At 42.0% G+C, this 18,640-nt stretch overlaps 2 protein-coding genes across 2 annotated transcripts in view; one reads left to right on the top strand and one right to left on the bottom strand.

The window, feature by feature from the left end:
* The window catches only part of tdrd9 (tudor domain containing 9), a 32,725-nt gene that overhangs the window by 1,248 nt on the left and 12,837 nt on the right, over nt 1-18,640 (top strand). Inside the window, exons 2-25 of the mRNA XM_050061568.1 lie at nt 5,461-5,543; nt 6,671-6,738; nt 7,242-7,463; nt 8,458-8,580; nt 8,753-8,833; nt 8,917-9,081; nt 9,175-9,278; nt 9,368-9,487; nt 9,674-9,758; nt 9,836-9,893; nt 10,228-10,332; nt 10,422-10,519; nt 10,626-10,757; nt 11,630-11,792; nt 11,936-11,999; nt 12,912-12,975; nt 13,078-13,122; nt 13,677-13,730; nt 14,805-14,921; nt 15,063-15,170; nt 15,339-15,439; nt 16,283-16,453; nt 17,282-17,393; nt 17,506-17,721. Coding sequence (XP_049917525.1) covers nt 5,461-5,543; nt 6,671-6,738; nt 7,242-7,463; nt 8,458-8,580; nt 8,753-8,833; nt 8,917-9,081; nt 9,175-9,278; nt 9,368-9,487; nt 9,674-9,758; nt 9,836-9,893; nt 10,228-10,332; nt 10,422-10,519; nt 10,626-10,757; nt 11,630-11,792; nt 11,936-11,999; nt 12,912-12,975; nt 13,078-13,122; nt 13,677-13,730; nt 14,805-14,921; nt 15,063-15,170; nt 15,339-15,439; nt 16,283-16,453; nt 17,282-17,393; nt 17,506-17,721 — 2,659 coding nt within the window. The remainder of the gene's footprint in view (nt 1-5,460; nt 5,544-6,670; nt 6,739-7,241; nt 7,464-8,457; nt 8,581-8,752; nt 8,834-8,916; nt 9,082-9,174; nt 9,279-9,367; nt 9,488-9,673; nt 9,759-9,835; nt 9,894-10,227; nt 10,333-10,421; nt 10,520-10,625; nt 10,758-11,629; nt 11,793-11,935; nt 12,000-12,911; nt 12,976-13,077; nt 13,123-13,676; nt 13,731-14,804; nt 14,922-15,062; nt 15,171-15,338; nt 15,440-16,282; nt 16,454-17,281; nt 17,394-17,505; nt 17,722-18,640) is intronic.
* rd3l (RD3 like) lies at nt 349-4,880 on the bottom strand. Its single transcript, XM_050061567.1, has 3 exons — nt 4,402-4,880; nt 3,193-3,534; nt 349-2,578 (listed from the first exon to the last, which is right to left on the bottom strand). The coding sequence occupies exons 2-3, from the start codon at nt 3,504-3,506 to the stop codon at nt 2,212-2,214; spliced, it is 681 nt and encodes a 226-aa protein (XP_049917524.1). The 5' UTR covers nt 3,507-3,534; nt 4,402-4,880; the 3' UTR covers nt 349-2,211.

Below are 18,640 nucleotides of genomic sequence, written 5' to 3'. Positions count from 1 at the left end.
CCCCACCTGACCTGTTAATGGTGGTTAACGGATATTGAAAAAATATTCCAGGCTACATGGTTGCCACAAACCCTGACTGGTCAAACTTTTTGAAATACCTCAATGCACAGAAATGTTTGAAAATAGCAGCCTTTGGGTTCAGAGTTTTAGCTAACATTAATATTTGGTATGCTAATTAGCTAGCATTAACTCCATCTGTCTGAACTGAAACTGGGGGGAGACGGTCACTGATCTGTTAGCAAACTGAGGCAGTTACTCCTTTAGCATTTTTTATGGATGTTATTAGCTTTTTATTATGTTAAAAATCTTTATAATGGCTAATGTGTCACAAATAGAGGAAACACTAGTCCGAGGGACGATTTTTCCATTGAGAAGACCTTTAAAAAACGACTACGGTCACAGGTGAAGTTTTTTTTTTTTGAGTGAAGGCCTCATTTCACTTTGCAACAATGAGACTTTTCATCCTGTGCAGCTTGCAAATAAGAGCCTGCCATCATTTTGGAGCCTAATTAAGAAATCGCATTCAAATTCCTCAGTCAAAGTATACCATACCATACTAAACGTAATGGTAGTTGGTGAACAAAGATTTAACTTAGAACTTATTGTGGATGTCTTTTAACCATCAACGATTTTCTTAAACCTCAGTTCTCACTGTATTAACCACGAGACTTGACGTTTCCAAAATAATGCGTCTGCTAAGGACATTACAGTAATGCTTAAAAACACACTTAGTTGTGAAAAATTGTCAGCATGACCAAAGCTACCTTTTCAGTGATTGTCACCAATATGAGCACACAATGAACTGTTTCATGGCTGTATCCTTGCCTCTCTACACTGCAAGGAATTGAGAAAGTACTCAAATTCAAGTTCAGTGTAAAAACTCCAAGGTCAGTTCACACCCCCTACTTAGGTTTTTTTGCAGCTTTAAAATGTACAGTTTCCTCAGATACCGAAAATTCCCAAATTCCAAGAAAATGAAATACTTAAGATATGATCTCAGTGTTAAACCCAGGTGTCACAGGATGATTAACAAGTTAGGACACAAAAACATTTACACAATTGTGTCTTTTCCCCCAGAGTTTTCCATGAGCTTTGTTTTTTATTGTGAAATATTTGACAGTTTTAGCTCTTTAGGGCTCTAAACCCACCATGACACAATTGGAGAGGGGAGCATCACTCTTTGGTTTAACAGTTCGAAAGTTATAGACATTTTCAGCCTGTGCCAAGCAGCCGCAAGTAGATGTTGCTTCAAATACTCACAACAAGCCTCAAAGACTGTGACCCATTTGTCTAGGTCATGCATGTCTTCACACCCTGTGCCCTTATGGCATCACTTCTGCCACCTGACAATATACATTTGAAATACATGCCCAACTGTACAAAGTCTAATGCGTGGTGCGACATGTTAGCTGCATCATTCCTGCAGCAGACCACAACCATCACAATTAACTGATGCTGCTAAACTGAATACAGAAGCTGCGCTTGCCTGTGCGGGTATTGCACTGCTCAACTCCATTTTTGTGCAGCTGGAATGTTTTTCTGTCTAGATGTGGCTCTGCAGCCCTCCGACAGGTAAAAGCTACACAGAACTGTGTAAAAGAAAAAGAGCATAAGTCTGTTTTAAAAATGGCAAAAATGAATACCTCATTGTAGCAGAGGCAGTGCGAAGCAGCTGAGCAGCCTTGTGTGTTTTTACATTTCACATTAAAATACGTCAGTCAAATCAATGCATCCTGTTGTTAAAATGATGATCCAGTTAATTAATTCAGTACCAGTTAATATAGTCTATACACTTCCAAACCCTCCATAACCAACTGCATTATTGCTTGGCAAAACTCAATACATACAGAGTAAAGCTGGCAGCAACCACACACTGCAGAGACGGAGTCTGTGTAGCAGGTAAGAAACTGTGGTCCACTCTTCCTACGTGACACACCGCGTCCGTGCCCTATGTATTTCAGCTGTAACTGAGGTTTTTAATCAGGACTACAGAAAATCAGTCTATTAAATAGAGTTTAAAAAGAGCAGGTGACAAACTAGTTATTGTAATGAAACAGTTCAGTACATTGTCCAACTATCCTAATGTCATCTTCACATTTTTGGTTACAAGCTACTATATATTTACAACTAATACAACTAGTCAGGTTTTTGCGTCTTGTCTCCATGAAGTGGAGACTGTTTATAACTGTTTATCCGCAGCAGTATGTCTTCTCAAAGTGTAGTGCTGTATGTCCCTGTAGGCCTGAGAGGAACTGGATAGTAATATGGAAGGTCCCAGTCCCTAGTGGACCCAGCGAACAAATTGGAGTGCCCCATGGCCCGATCCACATATCCAGAGATTGTTGGGATCTCCTCCCTTGGGTGGTCTCCGCAGTTGGGGACAGTGGGTGTGACAAAGCCTTGCTTCATTATGTAGCGGCTGGTCCAAGCCTCCATTGGTCGGATCTGTGCTGGCTGCACTGAGAGGTAGTCGTCTTCCTCATACTCCTTTTGGCTCAAGAAGTCTCTCAGCACCTGCTTGAAGACAGACGCCAGCTCCCAGGGCCTTATGTTGTTTGTGGCAAGCACCTCACGAAACCTGTGGAGGGATGCAACCGATAGAGTTAATTATACACTTGTTGAAGTAGCAAGGATTTACATCAGCACCATGTCAGTGTCCCACATTTTGTATTGACATCTTATAGTATTTTATAATTCAACCATGAGTCTCTTGTAGATTCAGGAATGACACATCTAGGACGACAGCACCGATTTTTAAAATGGTGCAAACATTGTAACACATTTTTGCTCAATATGTTATTCTTTGGTAACATGGTTATGTAAGCACACAGTAGTGACCCAGTAGTGAGTTAAATGGGAAATGAGTAAGTAGGTCACAGTGCTCAACCATGTAGAACAACGTTTTTTTATATCATTATGGCTAACAACGAGATGATGAGTGCAAACCCCGGCAGTCTGGCTTCACTCAGCCTTATAGGGCATCCTTCACCTTCACATGTTCACACCCTACATTGCCTGCCTCTGTGACAGTAACACATAATGGCTTTCTTGGCAGCTTGCCCTGCCTCCCATTCCCTTTGGGTCTTCTCTGCTTTGCCTGCTGTCAGGCCTTGTGTTGATACAGCAGCAGCTAGCCACTGTTGACAGCATACTAATGTGAGGATGGAGCATGGCATGGCCACTACCAAACACCTGGAGAGCACCGTGGCTGCGTGGATGGGTGGGATCTGGGCACACAGAAACTCCAGCTGGTGTAGCTCTGATGTTGGGATGAGGGTCCGTAACCTGGGGTACTTCTGAAACCAGTGGAGACCCGGGGGGCTGTGGGTCAGCCTGTGCTCCTGTTCTAGCTCCCTCGCCAGCCGCTCACGTTCCTCGACATGCCACAGCAGTTCTCTGATTAACATGCGACTGGGTACGACCCCCGAGGACTTGAGAGGTGGCGCTTCATCCTGAGCCTGCACTCTTGTTTCATGGGACCATTTCATCCAGCTGAAGAGGGGCATGGCAGTCACAGCAGACAGTCCTGGAAGACTGAAGAAACAAGACTTATTTGTCATTCAGGACCATGAAGACATGACATCCCCACAATGCTGTTTTAATTTGAATATGCTGGAATATCTGTTGCTTTAAAGCAAGTGCTAATATCTCTGAGTTACACTTACAATTGACAAAACAGTGTTAGACCATGTGACGAACTGCACAACAACAGATACAACAAAAACAGCTAACATAGGAGAATGAAATGGAAAATGAGGCCTAATGATGGAAAACTGGAAAATCAAATTTGACTATAAAACAAGTCAAAATAAATATTTTCTTGCTGGTGATGAGGAGGAAAAAAGAAATAAATGTATCCAACTCTATTTCTGCCAAAATCTTGCACTTGTACCAAAAATGGGGTCACACTTTCAGCTTCAAAGCTGTCAATGACAAATGTGTGAAAATATTGCCACCTCAATTCTCTGAGCGAGGACATGTTAATTCTCATTTTATCCATAACCTGTTAATGTAGCCCTATAATAATTAAAATTATGAGGTTGACAGTGAAAGATGATCCCCCTGTAACCAAGCTGACCTCTGGTCCCTGCCTGATGGGTGCACTGATTGCCTTCAGTTCAAGTCAAACCGGGTGAAGGACAATACCCCAGGTGTGTGTATTTGGCTTTTTTCCCCAGGGTGATGGATTCAACACAGCTTCCACCTGGGATTTAGATGGATTACATGTCCTGCAGGGTCAGAGGTCAGCCTCATATACAAACTGTAAGGCTGCAAAACAGAGATGTTCAGGTATCTGATTTGATTCTAGTACTTAAACGATAGTCAGTCTTTCAGCGTGTGCAGAAGGAACTTATGTCGGTAACATCTGGCTGAAAATTGAAAGGAAAGACTTGTACTTACAGATGAAAACTGCACCGCTGATATTTTTTGAGATATGCAGAAAGTGGGCAAAGATGAGCTTTTCACAAGGTACAGCCGCCAGCTCCTCGTCCCCATGGGTCATTCAATGTAAACTTCATTCCTTCAGTTGCTTTCGACTATGTCCCTTAGTGTCAAACACGATCAAAGGTGCCCAGGTATCGGCAGCAATCCTCGAGTGTCTTGGTTGTTGGAAGCGTTTTTCCTCTTTGTGTTGTGGTTATTGTTTTGTCCCTATTGTCCCGCCCGCTGTTCCTGTCATGCAGACTTTTTTCAGGAGAGTTAGTCACACTCTGCTAACTGACTAAGAGCTGTCACCTCTCCTCTCCTTTCACCCCACTCTCCTCTGTGGAGTGTGCAGCTTTGTTGTAAGGTCAGCTGCTTTGTAGCTTGCACGAAACGTGTGCATCGGAGAGAAAGGAAGAGGGCGAGAGTGCGTGTGTGTGCACAAGCCGTGGGTGTGTTGTATTTGAGCTCCTCTTAGTACTGTCAGGGTTTGTGCCTGCTGTTGCGATAAAATCCTCCCCCCGCTAAGAGAGATCGAGAGGCAGAGACAACTGGGAATGCTCTCCCAGCTACAGCGCCGTGGGCCTGGCTGAGCTGACCAGAGGGAAAGACGAGAGGAGGCAGGGAATCAAATGAGCAAAGTTTCACATTGTACCATGTGATGAAGTGGGCAGAGCTGCTGGTATTTTCACCCACTGTGAACTTGCATTGGAGGTTTACTTTTAATGATGAGTTCAGTGTTACTCAACTTAAGATGAGTGATTTTATATATGATTTTAAACACATTTGTTTCTGAAAATTGCCATATTCTCGAGTGTCTGGTATGTTAAATAAAATTAAATGCTGCAGTACCCAGAATCAGCCCCAACAGAAGTAGTCAAGGAGATGACAGCTAACGAATCCTAGCATTATTCACAAAACTCTTAAAACTTTAGCCTGTACTTAAAGCCCGAAAACTTGGGCAAAAAGAAAAAAGGAATTATTGCAATTAATCGGTTAATAGAGCTGCTTAAAATTGCTTTTATTTTGTTATAGCCCATCAGAGGTTCCTGATGAGAACAGCCTGAAAAATGCCAGCACTGATGAGGGGCGGTCACAAAAACCACAGCATGCCAAGGGTGAGTATTAAACTTTTTGTTAGCTTTTTCGTATTCTGCACCCTACTCACTTACTAGGGATGCACCGAATATTCGGTAACCGAATATATTCGGCCGAATATTGCAAAAAAAAACACACATTCGGTATTCGGTGGAATAAGTTAAAAGCAAGCCCGAATAATAGCGGCGCGGTTTTGATAACGCAATCAAACAGCGTGACATGACGGGCGGATTAAAATGTCGGCAGCGTGGCGATCCGCCCGTCACGGCACTCGCATTTGTGACTAAAAATAGTTTTGAGCGAGCAAACTAGGCTTAAATCATTCAGCACGCTGTGCGAGCAGCCTACAGATTTCAACCAGCAGCAGAAACGGAAGGCGAATCCCACCGATTGTGGGTTGAACGGGGGTCACAGACACAGACAGTAATGTATTCCTGTCAAATACAGCGGCCATCGGCTTAACGTTACCGGCGACGGATAAGTCGGCTCCAATAATATCCTCTTCTTGGCGTGTGGACTGCCCAGAAGCACCTGAACAGCCGAGCCAGCCGAACACAGGTATGTGATGTGTCAGAGGAGAAACGAGCCGTTAACGGCCCACAAACCTCACTGCACTTTAGGGACTGTTCTTTACTTATGAAGGGGAGGAGGGTGGCTGGTTGATTCTTATTTTATTTATTTATTTTATTTTGATCCCCCCTATGTTAATCACTTATTGATGCTGTTTTTGAAGTATGAATAAGTCAATAAGTAATTTATTCCATTGAAATATCATTGATGTATTATAGAAAAGTGATTTATCTTTTCATAAATGACAAAAGGCACATCTGCCTCATTTTTGCTGTGATATTGTGATACTACTCAGAACCATGATATTTTCATTGGTATCATACAGTGGGATCCAACTTTGGTACCGTGACAACACTAATCTGGAGGGGGTTCATCTGCAAAAACTAATGAAAAACTAAACAGCGATATTCGGTATTCGGTACTCGGTATTCGGCCAAGCATTTAATATTATTCGGCTTCGGTTTCGGCCACAAATTTTCATTTCGGTGCATCCCTATCACTTACATTGTTAGATATACAGAAATTTGCCCTTAACGTTGTAACCTTGTTTCCTGTGCATTTTATTCTAAATCGTTAGGTGCTGCTCCTCCTCCACTCGCCAGCTACAAGTACCCCAGCTTGCCCATAACCAAAAACAGACAGGAGGTAAAATGTACCATGCATACACCACAAACCCCAACCACACAGCCGGAGGGTCTGAAAATACACTCATTCCCCTACTCTGTCTTTTAATCACATTAAGAAATGACCATTGCATCCTCAGGACATTGGTGCACTTAAGCTTTTACTGTTTGCTTGAGATGAACTCAGTGTCATTGTATGTTGCAGAACTAACAGCTAACTTGATATTCACTGGTCTAAATTTTTCTGTTGTCTAATAAAGAGTAGTGTGTGCATATTTTAGGAGCTCATGCTGTCATTTAAGCTGCACTTTCTTAATGCAGATTATAAAGTGTGGACTTGCGGTTACAAATCAGCTTAGCACATCCATCTGCTCCACAATTTCATAACTTATTTTTAAATGTATTTGATTTCAGTGATATAGTACAAATAGCCAAATTGTGTTTCTATTTTTGTTAACTGTGTCTCTTTTGACTGTGCACATGTCTGCTTGTGTTTGTGTTTTATGTGCACGTGCCTGCTTCCAGCTGATTTCCCTCATAGAAAACAACTCTGTAGTGATCATTCGAGGAGCCACGGGCAGTGGAAAGACCACCCAGCTGCCACAGTACATTCTGGACCACTATAATGAGAAAGAAGCCTCATGCAACCTTGTGGTCACCCAGCCACGCAAAATAGGGGCCACCAGTATTGCCCGATGGGTTGCTGCACAGCGGAAGTGTACCCTGGGTAGTCTGGTGGGATATCAGGTTAGTACAACATATAGACATTATCTAACATTTTCTCTCTTAATAAAAAAGCAGACAAAAAAAGAAAAGAGTAACCCTTGTACAAAAAGCACTCCTTGCACCTCTCTTTAAACTTAAAAAGAGTGTTTGTATGCATGTGTTAACAAGCTCTTGTGTTTGCATCGTTGCTAGGATGTCTGGCCGTGTTGCACAAAGCTCTGAAACAGCATGGCTAATAATAACTTTTATCTCCTCCGCTTGGTGTAGACCTCTGGAGCTAAGGATGATTTCACTGACAGTGGGAGCAATGATAAACAGTTAGTGTTAGTGAGAGATATTATGCTCAAGTTATGCAGCACACCCTGAGCATGATATTCTTTATTTGTCTACCTTAAAGGTGCTTTTTGATTTGTGTCATAAGCCCTTATGAAATATCACTAATTGCTCTGTCTTTGTTCCCTTTCCTATTTTCTGTCTGTGAAAGACGTGCAGTCAGTGAATGGAAAGTTCTTTTGTGTTCAGAGTTGAGTCGGCGAACCAAAAAGTATTTCCCCGAGGTTGGACACAGGGTAGCAATGTATTTTATTACAGGTCACTGGTGTTTTCTCCAAGACCAAGCAGAAATAGTCATGCTGGCATGGTAAATATTCGTTTTTAAGACACTGGAAAAAGTTGAGGCCTAAAGCGACTGTAGAGGAAGCAAACTGTGGCTCCTCCTGTTACTTTTCTGGAACAGTTGAACATAACCTTATTCATAAAACTGGCAGGAAGGAATGACTAGAAAATATATAACAAAAGATGTTAGAGTTGTATCATGCTCTGCAGCTGAATGTGCAAGAAACAACAAGAAATAACATATTCTCATCAAATGCATTTTAGTTCCTGTCAAGCAGATGCCTATGGTCTGTAAATGACGTCTCCAAAAAAGAAATCATGGTCATTTTCCGTGCCAAAATAAAGCTACATGTGGTGTTGTCAGCATTTATGAATACAACTGTGCATGTTTGTGTTTCAGGTTGGACTGGAGAGGATGGCTACTGAGCACACCCGACTCATCTACATGACTACAGGAGTGCTGCTGCAAAAACTGGTTTCAGCAAAGTGTCTCACAGAGTACTCCCACATTTTCGTAGATGAGGTGCATAAACATGAGGCAGATCATTTTCTCTGCCAGCTGTTGCCTAAAATAATTTTAGTTTTGTCTTTGGTTGTGTTTGTTGTAATTTCTGGTCAACGGTAAAAAGCAGTTCCCTCGTGTTCACTGCGTTTGATTCAAGGTTATTTTATTTAGTTGTTTGTCTTTGCCCCAGGTTCATGAGCGCACTGAGGAGATGGACTTTCTCCTGCTGGTTTTGAGAAAACTTCTGCATTCCAACTCATGTTATGTCAAGGTAATCGTGAAGTAAAATCCCTGCTCTGTCCTCCTTTTGCATCGGTTGAACTCTCAATCACAGGAGCTGTTTTTTTTTCTTAGATCATCCTCATGTCAGCCACCATCAACTGCCAACAGTTTGCTGAGTACTTCAGCACCCCAGTTTGTGGCAAAATAAATCCGGCCTACGTGTTTGAAGTGGAGGGGGCACCCTATGCCATTAAGGAGTTTTATCTGGATGACCTCTACAAACTGTTTCCATACAGGGTAAGAAGATGGTAAATGTTTGCTGATGCTACAACTACTCTTTGTATTGAAGCTACATAGTTAATGTGTGAATTTTGCATGTGTCTTTATCAGGTTGAGTCGAGTCATCTGGATGACCCTTACATTTCAGTGGAGATGTACAATCTTGCCATCAGTCTCATCCAGAGCTTTGATGAAATGGAGGGCAACAATTCCAAGTGAGGCCTTGGTGTTTTAGCCCACTTGACTGCTTTTCCAAATGGGCAGATACACATAGTAAAGATCATGTATGTTTGTGTTTGAGCAGCATAACAAAGACAGAAGGTGGAATGAGTTCATCAGAGCGGGGCAGTGTGCTGGTTTTCCTGCCTGGTTTACATGAGATAAACTACATGCAGGAGGCCTTGGCCAAGCTCTTCCACAAAAGGTGAGCCTCTGAGTTTATTTCTTTGTTGATTTTTTTCTCTGTAGTGGAAGGGAAGCTGTTGGCTTCCCAATAAGACAAATCACTTTGTCTATCAGTAATAATGCTCAGAATCGGCATTTGTAGAATCCATACTGTTTGTCAACTTGTAATGAATGTTTACCTTTATGATGTGCTTCTGTTGTTTAGACTGCAGGTTTATCCTCTCCACTCCACTGTGACTTTGGAGGAGCAGAATGGCGTGTTTCTGTGCCCTGTCCCTGGATACAGGAAGGTAAAAAACATTTATTTTATTTTGTGTCACATGTGTTGTCAGTTCCTGCTGTGCTGATGATCTCCTCATCTTAACAGGTCATCCTTTCCACCAACATCGCTGAGAGTTCGGTGACCGTTCCAGACGTCAAATATGGTGAGGTTTGTTTCCCTTGGTGAGGTGTTATCTATTAGTAATGTGCGTTATTTGTTGATTAGACCAGAAGTATTAGTTGGTTAAACTTAATAAAATAAGGAGTTTGGAATTGAAAATCCAATTTGGTTATTGAAAAATGTGATTAATGATTTCAGATGGCTCTTACAATATATGCACTGTTGTTTTCAGACAATGTTGAAACTTCTCTTTGAATGTCAAGGAAATTAGTAATTAGGAACTTCCCTATTATCTATAACCTAAATGTGTGTTTTGTATTAAGTATTATATAATCTGAAGTGGTATTGTTTCTTTTCTTTCTTTTTTGACATCACAGTGATTGATTTTTGCCTGGCCCGCCGCATGGTCTGTGATCCAGATACCAACTATCAGTCTCTTCGTCTCACCTGGGCATCCAAAACCAACTGCAACCAGCGCAGAGGTACAAAACTTAGAACGCAGAAGTTTACCTCTGAAGTGGAATTTTCTGTTCCCTTCTGTCCTTTCAGACTTACTTCCTCTCTCTGTCAGGTAGGGCAGGTCGAGTGTCTAAGGGCTACTGTTACCGACTTGTTACCAAAGAGTTCTGGAGGAATGAAATCCCAGACTACATGATCCCTGAGATGCTGGTAAGCGGGTGCACATGATGAGAGACTTTTCTTTGTTCATTTTTTCCCCTTGCTTTGACCTTAATTAGGCAATCAATGTATGCCATCGTGTTTGCCTTCCTCTTAGCTTGCCCCGCTGGCCACCATCATGCTGAAGGTGAAGCTGCTGGACATGGGAGATCCTCGCTCCGTCCTTTCCACAGCCCTCTCACCCCCAAACCTCAGTGACATAGTGAGGACAGTGCTTCAACTCAAAGAGGTAAATAAGTGCAGATTGATGATTCCTCTCTGAGAGAGCCATTAATGTCTAGTCAAGTAGGAGAATGTAGCTGTAGTGATGTATTTGGGCAGGCAGCTGACCACCCAGCTCTGTCACACACTGTTGGACCAGGAGCTCTCTGACAGGAGCTTAACGTCAGCCAGTGTTAGCGTTGTCAAGTCTGTTAGGTGAGTGTAATGAAGGGCAGCGTTGTGTCATTATATGGATGTGTGAGTAAGGGAAACTGAAAGAAGTGTATAAAACCAGGGAATTTGAATACAGGGATAAAACAGACAACAACAACAACAACATGAGCAGAAAATCAATAACAGACAAGTTGAGAAAAGTTGTTATAATGATAACAAAAGTTGCCACTTTTAAGAGGTCAGTTGAGATGTTACTTCAAATGAATCTAGCGTGACTTTCTCAGACAAGGAGTTTGAGGGCCGAGGAGCCTCATAAGCAAAAACCTATCCAGCTTTAGTCCCAGGGATTTAAAAACTGCTGGACAATCTCTGTTTGGGGATCTCAAGTCAGTCTCTGGCTCACAGGCAACCAGCAATTCAGCAATGTACAACTAGGGCTCCCGGGGATCCTTAAAGTCTTAAAAGGCATCAAAAGTCTTAAATCTTAAGTTGCCTTAAGCTGTAGGAACCCTGTATGTAACTCATGAAGTGTGATAAATATAATAAGGAAGCTTCAATGATTTTTTTTACCTAACAGGTAAATAGTGAAGGGGAAAAAGTACCAGCCATTTTCATGTCTAAATACTTTAAAGTCAAACTGTTATTTTGAGGAAAGGTTTTATGAGTTGATTGGAGGTATAAATAAAGCCTGTTGTCTTGAAACTAAATGCATATTTCTTTCTGTAGATGGGCGCGCTATCTGCGAAAAGTGATGGCAGGGGTCACAATGAGGATGGGGAGCTAACGTTCCTGGGCCGAGTGCTGGCCCACTTACCCGTGGACCTGTACCTGGGGAAGATGATTGTCCTGGGCCATGTCTTTGGCTGCCTGGATGAGTGCCTCATCATAGGTCAGTTTGCCATCATGTTACTGGATTGGACCTAAGTTACTGCAAATGTCTTTGTGTACATAATGATATAACATAAATGATGACCTAATGCCTTTGTGTGTGCTGTTTCTGCAAGCGACAATAATAGTTTCTGTTATCCTCAGCTGCTGCGCACTCTCTGAAGAGTTTCTTTGCCATACCATCGATGCAGCAGCTTGCTGGCCACAGGTGAGTCACATTCAGCAGCCACACTGATTCAGACTGCCAGGCTGTCGCTGAGGATCATTTTTGTTTCCCAAGATATTTGGGACATATTGTCATGTAACCGACTCCATTGGGTCCAATTTCTAACTATTGACTCACTTTTACAGCTTTAGCTGTCACAGTGATTTGTGGTTAGTGATGCGTGGACTGATTCTACTCACAGTTTTGGATTCTTCAAGTTGATAATTGTGAATGTACTTTCAAACCTTTGAGTTTTGAATAAAAAGGAGTGCAATTTAAGGAGCAGGTTGTTCTAGTTTAAGTGGTAAGCTAACCTCTCTAAAACTATTCATGGAATATAGCCTTAAGTTTTTTTTGTCAGGTACTCTAGGCAACGGGGGTGAGTATTGCAGCGGACATCCTACTTTGAGACAAAGGTTCATTCGGTGAATGAGTGTAACTGCCAGACTGTCTGAACTCAAGTCTTATTCATTCGCCTCTTGTTGCGAGTAGGCAAGCGGACAAAATCTGGGATTTATGAGCAGTCTGACATTCGTTAGGCTGACACGGTACATACTGGACACTAAAAGGAGCCATTAAAAAAGATTTTTTCATTCATTTTCGCCCGTCACTATTTGTGGCTAATGAGATGCCTCACAGTAGAAAATAGATGCTGACAGTCCAAACAAAAGCCATCTCTTTGGACATGCGAATCACTAAAAAGTTTAGGAAAAAGCTATCCATGCACTGGTATGTTTTGGCAAATCAGAGCACAAATAGTTTTCCTCGTGGTGCCCATGTAAATGCAGACAAGCCCCAAGTTGCAAACCTGTAACATGTTTTCAACAGACTACTTGCAGGCCAGAAACAGATATTGGTTCTGTGTATTGTATGTTTTTTTTGTGTGTGTGCACTGAATAGTATTTGTTATTCCAGGAGCATGTTGGCTTTTGCCCATGGCACATCAAGTGACTCCATTGCTTTTGTCAATGCCTTCAAGGTAACGTATTTGATGGCAAGTCAGCAGCAAGTTGTGGTGTTCAGTGGATTTACATATTTGCCTGATGGCTGTTGTTTTTCCCCTATCGTCTCTTACTGTCAGGCATGGCACTCATCCAAAAAGAAAGGACAGCTGAGACACCCAAAGGTGAACAAGACAACAACCAAACATGAATGAGCTCACTGAAACAACACACATGTATAAAATATGCAGATTTTCTTTTATACATGTTGAAAATCAGAATTGTCTGCTGCTGCTTTTGACACTCTGCAGTTATTCATCTTGAATTATTTTCAAGATTGGTATTGAAGTATACATTATTGCTCTGTCCTAGTTGTAATGAATTAACACAGCACTGAACAAATGACATTTAGCACATTATAGCTTTCAGAGCAGTTGCCAAGGGGAAATAGATTTTGCGAGCACCACAAGCCAAGTGCCATCTTGTTTCATTATGCTGGAGAGAAGGCAGACATTTCTACGGCTGGTATCTCCAGTACTTGGCAACTCGCACCAAAACAATCTAGATTGATAAAATGCTCTACATGTAACAGGAAAATATGTATTTTTGAGTTTGGGGTGAACTGCCCCTTTAAAATGTAAACTATTAACTATAGCTTTTTATTTGGACATTAAGAATCAGTGCAGCATCATTTTTTCTTGAGGAGTTAATCTTTGCCTTTGCTACTTTCTCCTCTTAGGACGAGTTGGACTGGGGAAAAGGGAACTTCATTCAGATCAAGAGGATCAGGGAGGTACAGAGATGACGCACAGAGCTGTGTCCCATGAATTCATCAAACCAGATTACAGGAAATCTTTGTCATTACTTTTCTAACAGTGAACAACAGGCATTAATCCCGCAGTTGGTAGTCTTGTATTACCAAGAATGAAACTTGCTTCTCTTGAGTGACTGATAGTCTTGGGTTTTCATAAGCTTTACTGCAGTTGGTACAGTCAGACTGTTAATATGTTATTTTTTGATGCTGTCAGTTTTCAGTTGCAAAGGACGAGGTAGGTACTATTGACAAAGTTTAAACTTGGACAGATTTTAGCTAGTTAAAGGAGACCTATTTTGCTTTTCCTTACTTACTGTTATAATGTTACAATGCTTGATGTTCATATTACACGTGGCCAGACTTTCAAATAATGAGGTAAATGTGTGTAAAAGTGATCCCTGTGAGTAAAAACCTCAGGCTTCAGTCGGTTCTGAACACTGTTTCTAACGTTTTGTTCTACTTTGGAGATGAGCTGACGTTAGCTAGTGACAAATTTCTTTATGGCCATCGGCTCTAGGCACATGACTGTAGGTGTTTTCATTACGTACACTGCTACAGGGAAATCTGTAATCTTGGTAGCTGATGTTAATTTTCCCCCCATTTGTGGATCAGGATCCTGCTGGAACATGTTTGGTTGTAGAGATTTTGGTTTAGAACCTTCTATTGGTGAATTTTTTTTTTTTTTTGGTAGAAAGTGCGACTGTACAGTCCTTTCCCCAGCTGCAATGATGATTCAGTTACACCAAAATGTGCGGATGACCTGTAAACACCAACCAGTCAGAGCACTGGGCTTTTTCAGGAGGGAGGCTTAAAGAGACAGGCGCTAAAACGCAGTGTTTCAAGCTGATTGTGAATACTGGTGTTCCAGCACAGACAGTATGAGGAACAAAAGCATGTCAGCATGTTTTCGTAGAAACCCAAAATACAAGTGTGAACCTGAAAATGAGCACAATAGGTCCCCTTTAATGATCATAGCCTTTGGTGCACAGTTTACTGTTAATCAAGTCAACTTCCAGTCTAATGAGCTAACATCAGCAGTAACTCACTGTTAAGGTTGCAGAGCTGTATGAGGACCTGAAGAAGCGTGTGTCCCAGTTCAACATGCATGTGCCGGAGAGCCCTCAATCCACGGATTACACCAGCACACACAGGCAGAAGTTCATTCTTCAGGTGAGAGTCAGTGTTGCACATTGAATGAGTGAAGCTATAGCGTATGCTTTAGATCAGTCATCACCATGAAAAAATATTCAGCTGCTGAATATACACACCTAAATCTCAGTTTGTTCTGGGCTGCATCTCTCTTTGTCATAGGTGGCCATTGCTGGAGCCCTCTACCCCAACTACTTTGTCCAGGGAGAAATAGATGAAGACTTGGCCTCCAAAGATTTGAGTGGCCTCAACCCCAAAACAACAGTGATGGTATGACCTAGTGTTGAGAACCAAGAATAGATTAATTTATTATATCATTCTGACTGGCACTTCCTCTGCTGCGTAACGACTGGGCTTGGTATGGCTATAGTCTTTGAGCCTAATTATGTAGGAGATAAGGATCTTGTAAAATAACATCAGACCGCATTTTGTTTTCAGGTGAGGAACCTCCCTCCGTATGCTTTCCTGTACTACAAGCAGCTGCAGTCTCTGTTCCGCCTGTGTGGACAGGTCAAAACCATTTCCTTCGAGAGCTCCAGGTACTGAACACCACTGTAGCAAATCTTTTATCTGCTCTGACCTTTTTATTTGAATGCGAAATATGTATTTTTTGCTACTAGGGGTCTCCCAATCAAAACAATAAGAAAAGACAGACTTTGAAGATGTTGTGATGTAGCATGTGATCATAGCAGTTGTTGTCTTCATTGTTAAATGATTAGCATTGCTGAGTAAAATCTATCTGATGTGACTCTGGCAGAAATCTTGTTCACAGACAAGAAAATGTGTCTTTGTTTAGTCATGTTAATTCATGTTGAGTCATTTCATTCTAATGAAATATCTGCAAGTAACGTTGGCTAACATAACATCAGCTTGCTAACACCAAGTCACTGTAGCTACTGTAGATAACATTACGAGGTGAATTCAGTAGTGGGACGGTCCGGCGCAGTTATCTGTGGTCAAAACAAGAACTGAAAATAATTTGATGAGTGAGTTGAACCTTGTGGCATTGTTATAACTGCCCGTACACATGGCACATGGCTGGCATAAGACATTTGTCATAAATGCACAAGCTGGATCAATATTGAAATATATCAATATATTAGGACTGTACTACGTTACTGTGTTGCAAAATGGCAACTTCAGTGGCTAAAGGTGATATGATGCCATCGACAGGTGAAGGAATGAAACTGCCATTACCTTAGATAAAATTACAGATTACAGCATTTTGAATAATACAAATACACACCTCAACAAAATATATAACATAGGTCTAATGGTTTTTAGACCTTTTAATGCAGAAATGTCACATATAACACCTTTACAGAACTCTGAAATGTGCAAGTTATAATTTCCTGACTGCATGTATGTGTGTGTTTTCTCAGAGCTTACTTGGAGTTCTACAAGACATCCCAAGATTCGGGGGTGCTGCCTGAGGTGTCCCTTGCCCTCCTCCTGGATCAGCAGAGTCTCCCCATGGAGCTATCAGTCTTCCCCTCCGAACAAATAGAAATCGTTGCTGGGAGTAGAAACATCACTCACATGAAACATGCACGGTATGACTCTGTTCACACAATTTAGAAACCTGTCTCTATGTGAGTGAGTGAAATCAGCAGCTGCGTGAATTAAAGGAAAAAAAAAAAACATTGGCTCATTTCATAAGAAAGGTTGAAAGGGTTTGACTGTGTTGGTCTTTTGGTGGGTTGACAAGTCCCAGTCTTGACAGTCTTTTTGGAAAATGGAACCCCCTGCACCGCAGGCTGCATTGGTCAGTGCCCCTGCACTGACCCTTAATATAATCTGACATTCCCGCACTCTGTATGACTCTCTGCAGCTATCACTTGGACTCAGAGAGGGGAGGTTTAAGGCCGAGGCAGCACCAGCTTCTTCGTAGTGGCCTCTGGGAAATGGGAGATGGGGTCACTTTGCACCTCATTCAGCACAGCTCTGTTTTCCCTTTAACAATAATTCTACTCACCTAAAACACCTAAACTGACAAATGTTGGATAACTTCAAATAGATTTTATGTTGTGATTCTTATTTGACATCATTTTTGACACTCCACACCTCCAGAGGAACTAGATTTTAGCTCACATGTTGACAAGCATCCACCCCGTTGAAGTACTCCTGTTAGCAAGACACAGAGGCTCTTGTGCAATAGTTGGAAAATAATCGCATTGGTTGCTGTGATCAATAGTAAACTTTGAATAAACTTCAACATTTGCAAGTTAATGTTAGGTTTATGATACCTTATGAACAGTTGTCAAGCAGCTCTGTTCACTATTAACCATAATAATGTGATGATATGACAGGCAACCTCAAAACAACAATAAATACTATTAATATTAAGATAATATTAAAGTCCAGTTCTGTATTTGCTGCAGAGTAAACGTAGACTTCCAGAGCCAGTCTGTCTGCCCAGTGGGAGTGGTGAGCAGCACCATTGACCCAGACAAGCTACCCCCCAACCGCTTCTTTGTGGTCAACATCACGGAGGTCAGTTCTTTGTATTAACATGGTCACACAGAGTTCAGTTTCAAAATAGATGAGCATTTGTTGGGTTTTTGACTTAATGTCTGAATCTTGAATGGATGTATCTTCTCTTCAGGTGGTGGAGGTGGGTCATTTCTGGGGCTTCCGGGCAGATGAAGCCAGCTTGGAGAAGCAGCGCCATCTGACAGCAGCGATAAACATTCGTACACTAAACCCTCCAACTGTGTCGCTCTACCCCAACCTGCTGTGTCTGGCTCCTTACTCTGAGGTCAATGACCAGAGCATGTACTACCGTGCCAAGATCCTGCAGATGCGTGGCAGTTCTGTGGAGGTGAATGTTGCTCACAGGCTATCGTTCTCTGGTCAGGATGTAATGCACCCATTCAGTTTTCTCATAACAAATGTCCGTCTCTCTCTTGTTTGATTTTTAATGTTATTTTCTAGCAGCTCTGTTTTATATGATCACAAAAAACTGCTCAGAACTGGCTCGAGGAATGTGACTAAGAGCTTAAGGCATAGATTTGGCCTCCAGATTCCCCACATCCCAATTTGGTCAAGCGTCTGTGGGACGTGCTGGTACCCCAGAGGTCCTGTGTCCTTTCCTTGACAAGCCAGAGCCAAGTCCGATCCAAGATGGAACCTCTGACTTGTGGAGGTATGGACACAGGATCTCAGGGGGTGTCCCCTTGTATCTGAAACCTGGGCGCTGGCAGAGGGTCCTTTTGAGTCCTGTGGGCTGCAAGGCGTGGTACTGGCATGTCCACGGATGCTCAGTTGGATCAGGATCTGGGGAATCTGGAGACCACATTGATTGCTTGAGTTCTTTGTCACATTCCTTGGGCCGTTCCTGTGCAGTTTTTGCAATATGGTAGTGGGGGGCGTGCCATTATCATGAGGGATGTCCTCAGTCTGCAATGGTGTTTGGGTGTGTGGTGCATGTCAAGTAGCATTCCCATGAATGGCAAGACTCAAGGTTTCCCCGCAGTGTATTGCATGATCAATAATATTCACTTCACCCTTCACCTGTTTGTCGTTTTAATGTTGTGGCTGATTGGTGTGTATATACAGTGGTGTGAAAAAGTGTTTGCCCCCTTCCTGATTTCTTACTTTTTTGCATGTTTTCCACACTTAAATGTTTCAGATCATCAAACAAATTCAAACATTAGTCAAAGATAACACAAGTAAACACAAAATGCAGTTTTTAAATGAAGGGTTTTATTAATGAGGAAGAAAAAAATCCAAAGCTACAT

The sequence above is a fragment of the Epinephelus moara genome, chromosome 14, assembly GCF_006386435.1.
Source record: "Epinephelus moara isolate mb chromosome 14, YSFRI_EMoa_1.0, whole genome shotgun sequence".
In the NCBI taxonomy this organism is placed as follows: domain Eukaryota; kingdom Metazoa; phylum Chordata; class Actinopteri; order Perciformes; family Serranidae; genus Epinephelus; species Epinephelus moara.
The sequence above is the reverse complement of the archived record's forward strand: the minus strand, read 5'-3'. Positions and strand labels throughout refer to the sequence as shown.